Source organism: Sinohyriopsis cumingii, chromosome 12 (genome assembly GCF_028554795.1).
Source record: "Sinohyriopsis cumingii isolate HCF-2022 chromosome 12, ASM2855479v2, whole genome shotgun sequence".
Classification (NCBI taxonomy): Eukaryota; Metazoa; Mollusca; class Bivalvia; order Unionida; family Unionidae; genus Sinohyriopsis; species Sinohyriopsis cumingii.
The window spans coordinates 116,454,258-116,469,202 of record NC_142972.1 but is presented as its reverse complement, the minus strand read 5'-3'; the positions used below and the strand labels follow the sequence as shown (position 1 = coordinate 116,469,202).

General features: G+C 33.1%; 1 protein-coding gene across 1 annotated transcript in view; it reads left to right on the top strand.

The window, feature by feature from the left end:
- Nucleotides 1–1,753: 1,753 nt before the first annotated feature.
- LOC149787304 (uncharacterized) overlaps nt 1,754–14,945 on the top strand; it is a 40,146-nt gene continuing 26,954 nt past the window's right edge. The window contains exons 1-2 of the mRNA XM_089978367.1: nt 1,754–1,827; nt 14,743–14,816. Of these exons, the coding sequence (XP_089834493.1) occupies nt 1,761–1,827; nt 14,743–14,816 (141 nt within the window). The 5' untranslated portion in view covers nt 1,754–1,760. The remainder of the gene's footprint in view (nt 1,828–14,742; nt 14,817–14,945) is intronic.

The following is a 14,945-nucleotide window of genomic DNA, read 5'->3' as shown; positions in this document are numbered from 1 at the left end:
GTGCCCGGTGGTAATTACAGCGGTGTAAATTCACAACGCCAGATGACTCAACAGAGTGCCATAAGACATTCTAGAAGGTTCAGAGGTTGTTTCAGAGCTGACAACGTCTCAAAATATTATTCCTGCCTCATAGGAAATGAACACTGGCGGGCATCATCATATGTGACTTTCATATCGTGTGCAACCAGTCTACAAGCTCTACCATATCCTCGGTTACTAAAGAGGAGCAATTTTACCACGAATGTGATTAAAACCTGAAATGTCTAGATCAACATTATAGTGTAGCACTCTAACCAGATAAAAATGAACTCATAAAAAGTTAAGCATGATAATTACTAGTCGTTTTGTCTCAGTGGATCTGAATATAATTTTTTTAGATACATAGCTTTATTTTAACCGCTGTTGTTTATTTGCCGCATTGGTATCTATTATTTTTCTTTAATCATGCTAATCAACTAAGCACGGTTTTCATAAATACGATTCATCACACGATGTATGCGGTCTCGTAATGAATCCGTTGAACACGTTAAATTTCACGAATATATTCTTTACGATCGTTGCCAGTAGCTTCTCGTGGGTCGGTGGTTCTTCCCGGGGTTTTCCTGGGTTCTTCCTCCACCATAAATACTGGCCGCCATGCATAGCCTATCGTGTGCTGAAAAATAGCGTTAAACCCCACAACAACAACAACAACAACATTACAATCGTTTATGTCAGATGTTCTTTGTGCTTGGAACCTGCGATACATTTTGGTATCTAGATCACGAGCTGTTTGATTTGACCGTTAAGGTATTTTTTCTGAGCTTCTTCCACCTTCATCATAAAATAATTGCAATGCTATATCATTTAATATTTTAATTCATATTTCTTCTGCAAAAAAGACCCTCTCGCGCCTGCGTATATTCATGCAAACACGGGTAAAACCAATGCTTCTGAAGACAATGTTTTTCGATTTCCCACATCTCAACAACTAACAAAGCTGAGTAAACATCTGAGTCGCCATAAACACTTTAAAAGTCAAATAGGACTTTAGGGTTTGTTGGACAATTACCTTAGTAGTAGTAGTAGTAGTTGTAATAATAATAATAATAATAATAATAATAATAATAGTTTTAAGGAAGACTTGTTTTTCATCATTGGGAAGACCTATTGACAATATTTTATCAAGCGTTAGTATAACACATAATATTATCCAAACATTTTTTTCCCTTCAAATTATAAATATTATAAAAAGAGGAGTGGATTGAACAAAACGTTAAATCATTTCAAGCCTTCATATATCACCATATCCGAACTGCATTTAAATTGCCATAATTGGATATTTATGTTTTTATAATAATAAAAATAGGCCCTGCTTTGCGTTTGTTTGATGCTAGAGTTTGTTAAAACTGGAATCTGTAGTATTTTTCAAAGAAAGTATATTGATTAGAAGGTTTTCTTGTGTTTTTCTTTTTTAATTCGATGATATCCATGCAATACGATAAAACCAAGCAATAGCTTTTTGATTGTAATCACTGGAGTCATCTAGTATAAAATACTTTAATGAGACAATAAGGAAACTTGTCACTGATGTTCGCAACCTGCCCGTTATTTGAATGTATTCCATGTGCAGACATTGTATCCACAAAGTCTCCTGTTATCGATGGGGAAGCAAGAACACTTATTCTATATACAAAGTTATTATCAGTATCCGGGTTGACGGCCCGTATATTTCATCTGTGTATACTAATTTTGTCATTTTGCGCAAGACGCAGGTCAAAATGGGCTGGATAACGGTTATTTACACGAGTTTTTCTTTTCTGTGTTTGGCTATTCGTATCGAAGCCGGTAAGAAAACAGACTATATATTTTAAGCTTGGCATGACTTAATAACTTACCCTACATGTTTGTGACACCAGAACCAAATTTGGAAGGATAGTATTTACCACAGGGTCTTGCATGCAAACCTTTCCCTGATATATATTTTAATTGATTATCTCTAAAACATGACTAGTGTTTTTATTCAACCAAAGTAAACTAATTATATAAACAAAAGTGGCATACGATGATTTCTCATCCTAAGTGACTTTTGCATTTTCATACCATGTGCTTGATAGTTTTGTCTACTACTAAGTCAAATTTAGATGAATGAATGAATGAAGGAAGGAAGGAAGGAAGGAATGAAGGAAGGAAGGAGTCCGTCTTTCCATCCATGTATTCTTCTTTTCACCCACACATTCATATTTACATCGGCCTATCTCATTTTAATTTTATTCACGTTGTTTTCGATTTTCATACTAACAACGCCCTTTGCGGGGGAAAACATTCGTTTTGGTCAACAATATATTATTTGGTATTTTTATTCAGTTTTCAACCTCGTGTAGTTCAAAATTTCACTATTTTTGTCGCGTATATATGAAAATAATAATAATAATAATAATAATAATAATAATAATAATGATAATAATAATAAAAAGGAATAATACAAATATTTATATACTGTTGAACATCAATCATAAGAGTACGAATCTGACGTATAAGTTTTTAATATCAATGTAAATTCTTCCAAACGCTTGCTTACCTGTTGGGGGATGGAGACTGGCTTATTCCCTTATTTTAGAGTAAAAATGGTGACAGCAATGTTGGCACTGTGATTGTTATTAAAAGTGAAGCTTCAGAACTGATGATACTATTAAGGTAATTTTGTTGATAATGAAACTAATGCGTTAACTGTCAGACTTATTGATGGGTATATCATGTTATAATATCCAAACACATTTATTGTGTTTACTTTGAACAACGTAAGGAGCAATTTTGTATTTTCTTGCATATTTTCTGACCAAACTGTGTGCGTGTCATTTTGAGAATACTATAAATTACCCTTTGAATTTCATTTCTGGTTAGCATGTTTAAAGACTTTGTTCTATGATATGATTAAGCTCCAGTACTTCTTTCCAATGCTTTCGTTACGAATATAATTAAATCTAACGAATTTTACAGAATCAAACTCTACGAGACGTACTTATGATATTCAACAAGGATAGTTCGACATGGTTGAAAACATGTACAAATCCTAATATTTACCCCAATCAAACTATTACTTAATTAGAGATTTATTAAATAAATACAGATCCATGAAACGCCATTAAACTAAATTAAATTACAGATCTATTAAACTCAATGACAGATCTATTAAACTCAATGACAGATCTATTAAACTCAGTTACAGATCAATTAAGCTCAGTTACATATCCATTAAACTCAATTACAGATCCACTAAACTCAATTACAGATCTTTTAAACTCAGTTACAGGTTCATTAAACTCAATTACAGATCCATGTAGGAGTTTTAGAACTTTCTCTTGATGAGTGTACTACTTCTATTTATGTTTCGTCTGTTCATTTTATTAATTTTCCGTCCAAAGACGGCTGGCTCAATGAATAGTGTCTTCAAGTTATTGTAATGCTCTCTATCAGATAGATAATCAGGAATTGTCTTCTAGTACGTTTTATTCAATGCATATTAGTATCAACCTTACCCTTTTGTCATTGTATATCAGTCCTCTTGTTACAGTGCCTCAACACTCACGAGTCATTGTTTCCTGAATATTTTCTCTGACCTTTACTGCGACAGAATATTGGCTTGATTTGACCAAATTAACATATTCTTTACATTCATGATATTGTGGCTTGAACCGCTCTATCAGGCTAATGGAGATTTCTTCAGTGTATTCTGATGTTGCTAATGGTTTTTTGTTGTTGATGTTTTTTCTTTGCCAATTATTCTATTTTATGCACGTTGTCAGACACGTTCAAAAGAAAATAACTAGACAAGATATAAATGGTATTTTATTTGATAATATTTAAATATAAAACATTGTACCATACGTACAGTCATCTGCTTGGAATTGTCTGAGTAATAATTTCCAATAATTACGTCGTTGATGTTAATGGAAGTTGTTCTTGCATCCATATTTCTGCTACAATACCAACATGCTTTGTTGGCCCTTTTAAGTCGGGGTAATACACCATCAAAATTGATATACTATCTGTCCATTTTTGTTGTTTGTTTTATGTTATTCTTTGGTGGTAGTTTAATTTATTGAGTGACCAAATGTACTCTTCTATTTCATTTTGAAATGAAAATATTCCAAGGATCATCATATCCTTTCCATCGGACTACCATATATATCGCATCGTTTGTCCTTTTCATCTTAAAAGTCTTGTCCACTTTATTTACATCATTTTGCATGTTATAGAGTGCAGCCTTTCGATAAAAATAATCAATTACAATTCTATCCTTTGAAGTATTTCAATTTCTATAAAATCAGGTTCACCTATTATCAGCCGTCTAATGTTAAAAAATGTCATCTGTAAAATTATGTAATCACTCGTTATGTTTATATTTTGAAATCCTACGCTTCTTTCTCGTATTCGGCTGAGTCGTTCGATGGGTATCAGTTGTCAAGTAACCAAACGAGTTTAACCATGCCTTAAATCCGTTGTTCGGGTTACAATGTTCAGTTGAAGTCACATACACACACATATACACACACAGACACACGCGCGCGCCTACATACACACACTAATACACACGCACAAACTTTAAAAAGTTAAAACTTTTGTACGAGTACGAGGAAAGTATTCGATGTTCTTTGTTTCCAATAACTCCATCATTCAATTTTATGAATTATTTTGTTCACCGAGTCATATCTTTTGTAGATTTCCATCTTTAAAGAGCCTCTGAATGCCCAGTATATATCACCCCGTCTTTTAGACTTCACGTTCTTAGCTCATGCTTATTGCTAGGAATTACCCACCACTGTGAAATTTAATTTATATCAGCTATTATCCTTTTAATATTATTTCATGTCCACAATGTCCGACATTGAGAATCGACGCCATTTATGAGAAACATTTTGTAAATGAAATCATAATATGTTCTATGTGTTTGTTTGTGTAATGTCTAGGTAGACTGTTTAGTCTTTTCTTTTTTGATCTTATTGTGTTTGATGTTATTCGTCATCTGACTAATATTCTTGTAAAGCAACTGGACTTTGTAGGTATTAGTACATATACGTAAAAAAATCTGATGCTTCGTAATAAAAGGAATATACTTAATTTGTTGTATTTCTTTTATAGTAAAGAGATGATGCAAATGTCTGAAAATTTTTTTATGTTAGCGTTTGGATGCTGTAAAAGGTTGCTTTAAGAATTGCTTTGTCAAACAACGCACAATTAATCTGATTATCAGTACTATGAAGAAAAAATACTCTGCCATGATTTTGAATAAAATTATCAATAAAACTTCCACTGATCACAGCATCGAAATCGATATGTTTTATTCTTCCCGGTGGGTTAAATAAATCAATAATTTAAAGTGCAAAAAGAGTATTAATTTCGCATTTCGCACATTTAATTTTTTATTCTTTATTTCCTGTCTTTATAGTGTATCTTCCTGACATTCGAACTTTTTCAAGATCTCTCTACAGCAAATCCATAAAGACAGAATTGCGAATTTACCGAAAGTATAGTTAAGAATTAATGCGGTCTCGTGAGCTTTATATTATGAATTGCTTATAATATTCAATTAAATGTTTCTTTTTCACGTCCATTTTTTAAAAATGTATTTAGTTTGCAATGACCTTTTATATTTTAACTGACCTTTAAGTTTCATCTTAGTTTTGCATGTAACTTCAGTTCCATTGTTTCGTATTATGCTCTTATGTTCACTATACGCTGGCTCATAGAGATGCCTAAGCAATAATGTTAGCGTAATATGACGGGAGTGGAACACACACTGTTAGAGTAAACTCCATTTAAAGTTCTTACATGTTTCGACTAAGGGTAAGGAAGTCGAACTTGCAGCCATTTGAGTCAGAAATGGGTTCAAAGATAAACACAACACTTATGTATTCAATGATATTAATTATACTAAAATGTATAAGTATCTTCTTTCACTCTCACACCAATAACAATTAAAATGAGCATAGCTATGAAAAAGTCAAATGTGATACATAGCAGTCAACACTACTGTCATCGGGTGATCATATACCCCTGTCTCAGATTTTAGCAGTCAAATACTACCGTGATTGATTTAATAGTCAAATAATACCGTGATTGATTTTGGTAGTCAAATACTACCGTGATTGATTTTAGTAGCCAAATACTACCGTGACAAAATGAGTGCTCATACAGAATTCTTGGACAAAGACATTTGTAATTTTTTCGGAAATTCAAACATAGGCAGATTGCTAGTGAAACAACAAAACAACTGTAGGCACAACAGCACAATAATAGTTACAGTATATGTCATCGCCTTCCATTTTGGAATATTTGTCGGGACTCGAACTCTAATTCATCAGAACATTTCCGTACTATAAGTACTAAAATTTAATTCTTGAATTATTCATGGCTTATTTATGGATCTGATTCTTAAATTCGAAAGTTCTTTTTTTATTTTGACATTGTTTTTATCCGGAGAAATAAATTATTTGTTAAAATTTTCAAAGCTTGTTGTTTCACTCTTTCTTTGTTACTGTTTATTAGAGCCTAAACACGTAACATTACAAATGATCTCGTTTTCACGACCGCCACCTAAATTAGTAAATACAGATGCGCTCTACAATACACACACAAGAACATCAATCGGTACATACTACAAGCACTCCCATACATATGAATCCCGACGATGCATGAACGACACGCAAATGTTATGTTGATAAAGCCCGAAACTTGACGAACAATAGCTGGAGATTATTCAAAGTTTTTACTAGAATGGAAATAGGAGTGAAAGAAGAAGAAAAAATCTTATTCACTTTGACTCAAAGCTGCATTTTTCATTTGTTGCATGTAAAAACAGTCCCTGGGTCAAATTGTTGGATATGTGATGAGATGGTTATGTGATGGAATGGATATGTAATGGGATGGATATGTGATGGGATGGTTATGTGATGGGATTGATATGTGATGGGATAGTTATGTGATGGGATTGATATGTGATGGGATAGTTATGTGATGGGATGGATATGTGATGGGATTGATATGTGATGGGATAGTTATGTGATGGGATGGATATCTGATGGGATGGATATGTAATGGGATGGATATGTGATGGGATGGTTATGTGATGGGATTGATATGTGATGGGATAGTTATGTGATGGGATTGATATGTGATGGGATGGTTATGTGATGGGATGGATATGTGATGGGATGGATATGAGATATGATGGTTATGTGATGGGATGGTCATGTGATGGGATCGTTATGTGGTGTGATGGATATGTGATGGGAGAGTTATGGATGCAGATATTCCAGATTTACAGATTTTCTTTTCGGAATGTTGACAGTTTTTAAAAAGACTGAGAGTATTCATCCTCCATTTTTTCAAACTTTACAGAACATTAATGAAATACACTAGCAAATATACAGTGCCTACAAGATAACAAATTTAACAAAACATTGCTGTATTGATGAATATAGTCCTAATCATATATAGAAATCTATCGAGATTCCTTATCTCCATTTGACCTAATTACCACACAGTTCGTGTGTAAATGCGGGTGTAATAATTTTTTCTGATTTTCATACTTTATTTAAGTCATATTATATAGCAAATGCACCTTATTGTATCTTTTCCTCTACTTTAATTAAATCATGCTATATAACATATGTACTTTATTGTATATTTTCCTCTACTTTTCTTAAATCATAACATATGGTACATATACTTTGTTGTATATTTTCCTCTACTTTAATTAAATCATACTATACAACACATGTACTTTGTTGTATCCAATCCTATACTTTAATTAAATCATACTATATAGCACATGTACTTTGTTGTATCTTTTCCTCTAAATAAATCATACTATATAGCTCATGAACCTTATTGTATATTTTCCTCTACTTTAATGAAATCATACTATATGGCACATGTACTTGGTTCTATCTATTCCTCTACTTTAATTAAATCATACTGTATAACAAATGTACTTTATTGTATCTTTTCCTCTACTTTAATTAAATCATACTATATAGCACATGTACATTGTTGTATCTATTCCTATACTTTAATTGAATTATACTATGTATCACATGAATCTTATTGTATCTTTTCCTCTACTTTAATTAAATCATAATATATAGCACATGTACTTTATTGTATCGTTTCCTCTACTTTAATTGAATCACACTATATAGCAATGTACTTTATTGTATCTTTTCCTTTCTAATCGTTTGCGCATATCCTCCTTACTTACAATATTAATGCATTGTCATATTCATTGCCATGATCCTCAGTTGCTTTTTCATACCTTCCTGTATATTTGTCTTGTTCTGGCGCTTGCAAAATGCTGTATTATTTTATCGTCGTTACAATACTCTCATTTAAAAGTCTTTTGTCATTAGTTCCTTCTTATATGTAATAAATACGACATGAAATATGCACGATCATTTAAATTAATGTGTGCTAAGCTGATATTATTGATTCATATTTCACGTTTTGTATCACTTCTGTTTTCTTCTGTCTGTAGCAGGTGTCACATTTTAAAGGTTGGATGTATGTACTAGTCTAACTTTACGATACTTACAATTGTAAGTATAGGGACATCAAAATCTTAACGGTCACTTTCTACTGACACCTATTTTCCAGTGTATGATCGTTATAAAGTGGGCCCTGTTAGGTGGGTCTGTTGGTAAGTCCGTGGTTGTTGTATATTATTATGAGTTGTAACAAGACTTTATCAGAAGAAAACATGTAAGTGACTTTCCGGGGAGGCGTCAAACTAGAAGCAGCATACATCGACCCGACTTATGGAATTCAATAAACGAGTCTTGCAAGGATTTTTAGTCATGTCCTGTTTTCGGTGCAGGTGTTTGCTCTAATTTAAAATAGATAATGAATACAGGCTAAATACATGACTTTGATACCAAAATATTTATAATGTTTTCGTCTCTTAATTTTCTGATATTCACATAATTTTTTTATCGTAATTTTTTACGAGTCCCAGAAACTTTTTAAGTATAGTTTGAAGCTGTCTTAAATCAAAATGATCTTCTATCGCAACAGTATATTTCTTGGATTGGTGTCATGGCGAATTTCAATTCTGAGGAAAGATTATTTCTCTTGGACTGAAAACTGAGTATTTGAAACACGAGTCTGACAGGCGCGTCTTTTAGAGTTAACTTAAATTGTATGCCCAGCACACGTCCCATATTATATTTTATGTGCATAGCAACGTGAGTTTACACTGTACAAAGCTGATGAAGAATAGCCAGAAAGTCCGACTTTTTTATCTACTATAGACCTTGCACGTATGATTTATGTCGTTGCTGTAGATAATCCGCTTTCTCAATATTTTTCTGGGTGGGTGGGTGGTGGTTTTTAGCTATATTAAAAAAAAAACTACTTTCATAGCAATTGTTTAAATTTGTTCCTTCTCTTCACAAATTGTTTTTACCAAATTAGACTGTACACCAACCCCCAACCCCCACAATATTATTATTTGGTTGCATCTCTATTTGTACTCTAGTTTATGGATTAGTATGTATATTCCCTTACGTTTATATTCAGCCCATTAGGCATAGTACACATTCCAATGAAATTTAAGAGAATGGACAGAAAATAATCCTCCTTGAACTGAACACGCGCTTTTATATTGTATCCATAAGCTAGAATTAAAACTAGTTAAATTGTAAACGTGTTTTGTTATTATTACAAGACTGAGAAAAGAAAGAAACGAAACTTTAATTGTTTTTAAACAAAATTTAATTAGATTAGAATCAAAAGAAAAATATACAAACGGTCGATTTTTTCTGTTCTATAAAGTTTTGGGGTTATCAATATAGTGGTCCGTGCAAATCTCATTATTCAATGAAATATTAAAAAATAAACGTTATGTCGGTCAGATCTGGAATAAATGAAATCAAATGTTTCTGGAAACCCAGTGTGTCACGTGCATCCGTGCAATGGTATATTCCTGAATCTAGGTTGGAAAAACTTGAACATAACACTATACCACACAATTTTGACTTTGAGGACGCAGCTCGTCGCTGACGGAATGCTCATGCAGTTCAGACAAAAAGGAAAGAATGTAAAGAGGCATTGTACCCTTTGCAAGTTTTCAGTTTTAGCGTGGCACATTTGCCTGTGGTGTGAAATGTTTCTGAAGTGTGCTCCAACTTTTTTGTAAGCATTATCCCTATCTTCTTCAGTAAGTGTAAAGAATACGTCTTGCACATCCATTCCAGCGGTTTGTTACAACTGTGCTCTTTTCTGATCTGAACTATATCTGTGATAATTTTCCCAGTCACATACACCTCAAATGCGCGTGTCCATCTTTTCCACCTTGCTGCGATGCTAGCAATTTCAGAACAATCAAACTGAGGTACTGACATAATGTCATGCATTGTCGTTGCCGTCATTTTGAACTACGATATTTTTATATTCCATCTTCGTCGCCAAATATAGGATACGATAATAACATATTGGATCAATATCTTCGGATTTAACCAAAACCACATTCACAATTTAAGGTCCACCATTACCGCATTTATTTTCCAATTTCCAATTAGCACAACAACGGAAGGAGTGACAATTAATATGGCAATAGGGATAAGTCCTTGTCTCAATATGTATCAATGCGTTCCTAACTAATGCAAATGCATTCCTAACTATTCATAATTTCTAGTAATCATCTTAAAAGATTTTAACACCTCCCGCTTCTAATGTAAGATAATTCACTCATTCACAATCTTCGCCATTGTTAGTGTTTCATTGCGTCTCAGGCAAGCAATTAAAGGTAAAGTTTGGTCCAGTTTTCAGAAGTAAAGTTTGCTATAAAATGCCATCAATAGTATCTTATTAAACACGTCTAGCTAGTCATTTTGGTTGAGTAAACGTAAAACAATTAAAAAAAAAAACGATTGTAAAAATCGACTGTCAATCCTTAGAGAAAAACGCCGCTGCCTTTCAGGAAAGAATATCAATTGCCACAACTTATCTCGGCCGGTGGTAGTGTCTCCTAACGTCAACTTAAATTCAAGGCATCAGATGTAAGTTAAAAATACCAGTTTTACAGTCTTTCTGATCTGGGCAATCGTTTTGTCATGTTTTAAACCTTTGCTTCTAAATATATTTATCGGCAATAACTTTGTTCATTTAGTTAACTCGTGTCTCGTTCATTTTGTTGGATAATAGCCTTTGATGCGTGTTTGTGTATGTACATATAAGGTACTGTTAGGTTTATACTTCTGGAATTAGCATTGATAAAGAATATGTTTGTTCTATAAAGGACGATACACTATTTTACAGTTTGACTTTCACATATATTGTTGAACGTTTGTGGGACTTTTTCAATGAAGATATCAGTTTCTGTCTCCACACGTTTACTTTTCTGCTTTAAATATACATCTTAAACAGATCTGGTGGACTTGTTTCTAGGCTGGATTAATTTCGAAAGCAAAATATTGTAGAAATTTGAAAGCTCTTTTCAAGGTTGAATTGATTTTTATGTTGGCTTCTTAGCGAAAGGTGAGGGTATTACAAAAGGCATCTTGTAACATGCCTATGTCGATGTAAAATACAATAAACTAAAACGAGAATCTCAGAATATGGCAGGTCACAATAAAATGTTACAATTCTTGTATAAGTATTTATTAGATAATTGTTATAAGTAGTTGTTTGTACGATACGGCTAAACACAGACACTAATTTCAAAACATATCCTGGATGAGACACGGATCTTGCAATGTACGAACGTCTAATTCGCTCTGTGCGGACCTTACGACACCTTACTTAAGAAGCAAACAATCTGAATTTGAAGAGGTCAGGGAAGTAGGTTTCGAAAATAAACGTACCCTACTAATGTTGATAATCTGAAAGACAGATGCATAACAGCATATAATGGGAAAATCTCCAAGACAGATACAAAACAGGATATAAAGCATTATTTCTCAAGTCAGAAATATTTTATTTCCATAAATGTAACAATGGAATTAGACTACAAGTTCTCACAACTTAGAAAAAAGCCATTCCTCCTGAGAAGGTTGTACATTATACCTTAATAAGCTTAAACGTTTTCACACAGCTAAACGCGTATTATTCCTTTATCATCTAGAGTATACTTTTTAATATTCTTTTCTTTACATTTACTTTTAGTATTGAAGATTTTGAGATTAAAAAATAGTAAATGTACTACTGACAGTTGGTACATTCAGACAAAATGATAGTGAAAGTATGTCAGACGCTGTAAAATTTATTATCAGTGTTCTATATGGGAAAATAAATCATTTAAGTGTAATATTTATTTTGTTTGATATTTCCATAATCGCCATCGCATTTCCAATCATAACACGTGATCAACTGAAACAAAGATCGCTCTATATAGTGTATTTTTCTGTGAATAATCGTTCCCATTCATTACTGTCAGATGGCATTTAAAGCTTAAACAATGAGTGTATCCTATTGCACTATATTTAAAATTAGAGTAGATAGGTTGGAGATTTTCAACATCAAATTTTTTATAATGATTCATATATATAATGTACCAAGTACTAAGCACTTCAAGTACTGGACTAAACCAGCTCAGTTAGATGCACTAATAAATTTCGGGAATCTTAAGGGTTTTTTATTTTAAAAAAAATTGACATGCATATTATAATGAATTGTATATGTAATGTACGTAGCACTTCAAGTACTGAGTTAAAACAGCCGAGTTAGATGCACAAATCAATTTCGAGAAATTGAATTTTTGAATTTTTTTACCAGTAGTGGGGGTGAGGGAAGTGCTATTGTCGGCAACGAAAAGTAGGGACGGTCTGCCGACCGGAAACAAGCATATTGTTTTGCCTAACTAAAATGTTTGTTATTTATATGGTTATTTATATTTAATTGGTATTAATATTTTATAATATTATGTTTAATTGGTATTTATATGGATTAATATTATGTTTAATTGGTAAGCATTTGGTTTAGTGGATCAGTCATTTGCAACAGTAAATATTCTTTTGCAGCACGTGTTTTTCATTTGCAAAAACCTTTTATGCATTTGAGATCAGTTTCATTCTTTTGGTATAAGTTATCGTAAACTTCAACTGAAATACCATATTTCGCTGCATTGATAAAATGGAACTGTGCAATATAAGAACCACCTGGCGTAATTGTTACAAAATGTTCCAATGCCACGTGTTTAGGCTCGAATAAACAGTAACACAAGAAAGAGTGAAAACAACAATCTTTGAAAAATAATAATTTATTTCGTGTGTGTGTGTGTGTGTGATTGGGATTTTTAACGTAGCTTTAACAATTTCCCAGTCATATCGCCACGATGTCTGCACTGTGTCAGTTTATAATGATGTCTAGCACTGGGACATCATGTCACAGACATGTAGCATGATGTCCCACCCAGTCACATTATCCTGTCACCAGGCCAACCAATCCTAACGAGGCAGCTGTGAGCAACATTTTGTAAGTCTTTGGTATGACTTGATCAGGGATCGAACAAGCGACCTCCCGCATCCGAGGCGGACACTCTAATTACTAGACCACCCGAGCTGTCAATATAATAATAATCAATTAGCCCGCAAAACTTATGTAGAAATGAAAAAATATGAACTTGCGGTTTTATAGAATCAAATCCAAAAGTAATCGAGGAATAATCCACGAATACAATTTTTGAAGTCCTAATGACAAAATGTTCTACTGATTTCAAATTCGAATCCCGACGAAGAATCCAAGATGGAAGATCATGACGTATGGTGAAATATGTAACGTTTAATTCTACAGTTCCTTGCAGAAACAAGAATTATCACTCCGGTTTCTGATAGCTGAATAAATTTTTATAAAACCTGTCCTTGTTCAACAATTTTACATGAGCACACGTACTTTCCATACAAATAACAGGATTTTTTCTTTTGAATCCAAGTTATTTGAAATAACTCCAAACCAAGTAATTTGAAACAAATCTAAACAGCACAACATACAACTTCCAGTCTAACAGCCCAGCTTCTACTACGAATAACTCTCCAAAACAGAGGTTATATCGACTCCTAAACCTAAACATGGGGTCACGTGATCATTTTCTGGAAGCTCATATAATTATGTACTCCCCCGAATTTGCATGTGCTGTAAAATGTAACATTGCCGTTGCCTATATAGGAAAATTAACAAGCCCGTAATTTGAAACTAGCTACGAGAAATGTCGACTGGTATATGGAAATACTCGATATTAATTGCGTAAATATATGTCTGCAATAATTGCAATGTGTTACAAACACGTGAACTCAGACCCCAAATCACCAACATAATAATTCATGTTTAGGTATTGATTTATTGAACAAGGTTGGAACGACATACGGCCTACTCTTTTAATTTACACTCGTGTAAATACTAATTGGAAATAATGTATGTCAAATACATTTCTGTTTGCAATGATAGCCACGTCTATTGACAATTCATGCATTTTTAAACATGAAACCACGCAACAAAGCTCTTTCTGGAAGCTCGAAGACCTCCAAACCAGTTGGCAAGCGGGAGTTGGCCCCAGGAACATTATATTCTTTGCTTTTATGGTAATATTACAAATGACTAAGATAAAGTAAGGTGTAAAAATTGTGCAATTTTAAATTTATAAAGTTACGTTTGAAACAAAAATCTTGAAAAAAATTGTCTTTGGTCACTCTATTGGAAATATGAAGCGTAATCCACTAAAAGAATTTGAAATCATTCCGGCATGTCTAATTTCACAATGCTACATTTCAGAAATAATTCTTTCCAATGGAACACATATCATGAGAAAAAGGAACGATACTGAGGAATATACAGTCATTAGAAAGGTAAGCCATGTTATGAATCCAGATTATGATCAATTTCTATAAGCGTGTTACTGGGTATGATATGCGTAATCGGAATAGGAATCAAGTCAGAGATCTCTTAACGTATAGATTGACACTGTTGAGGACATT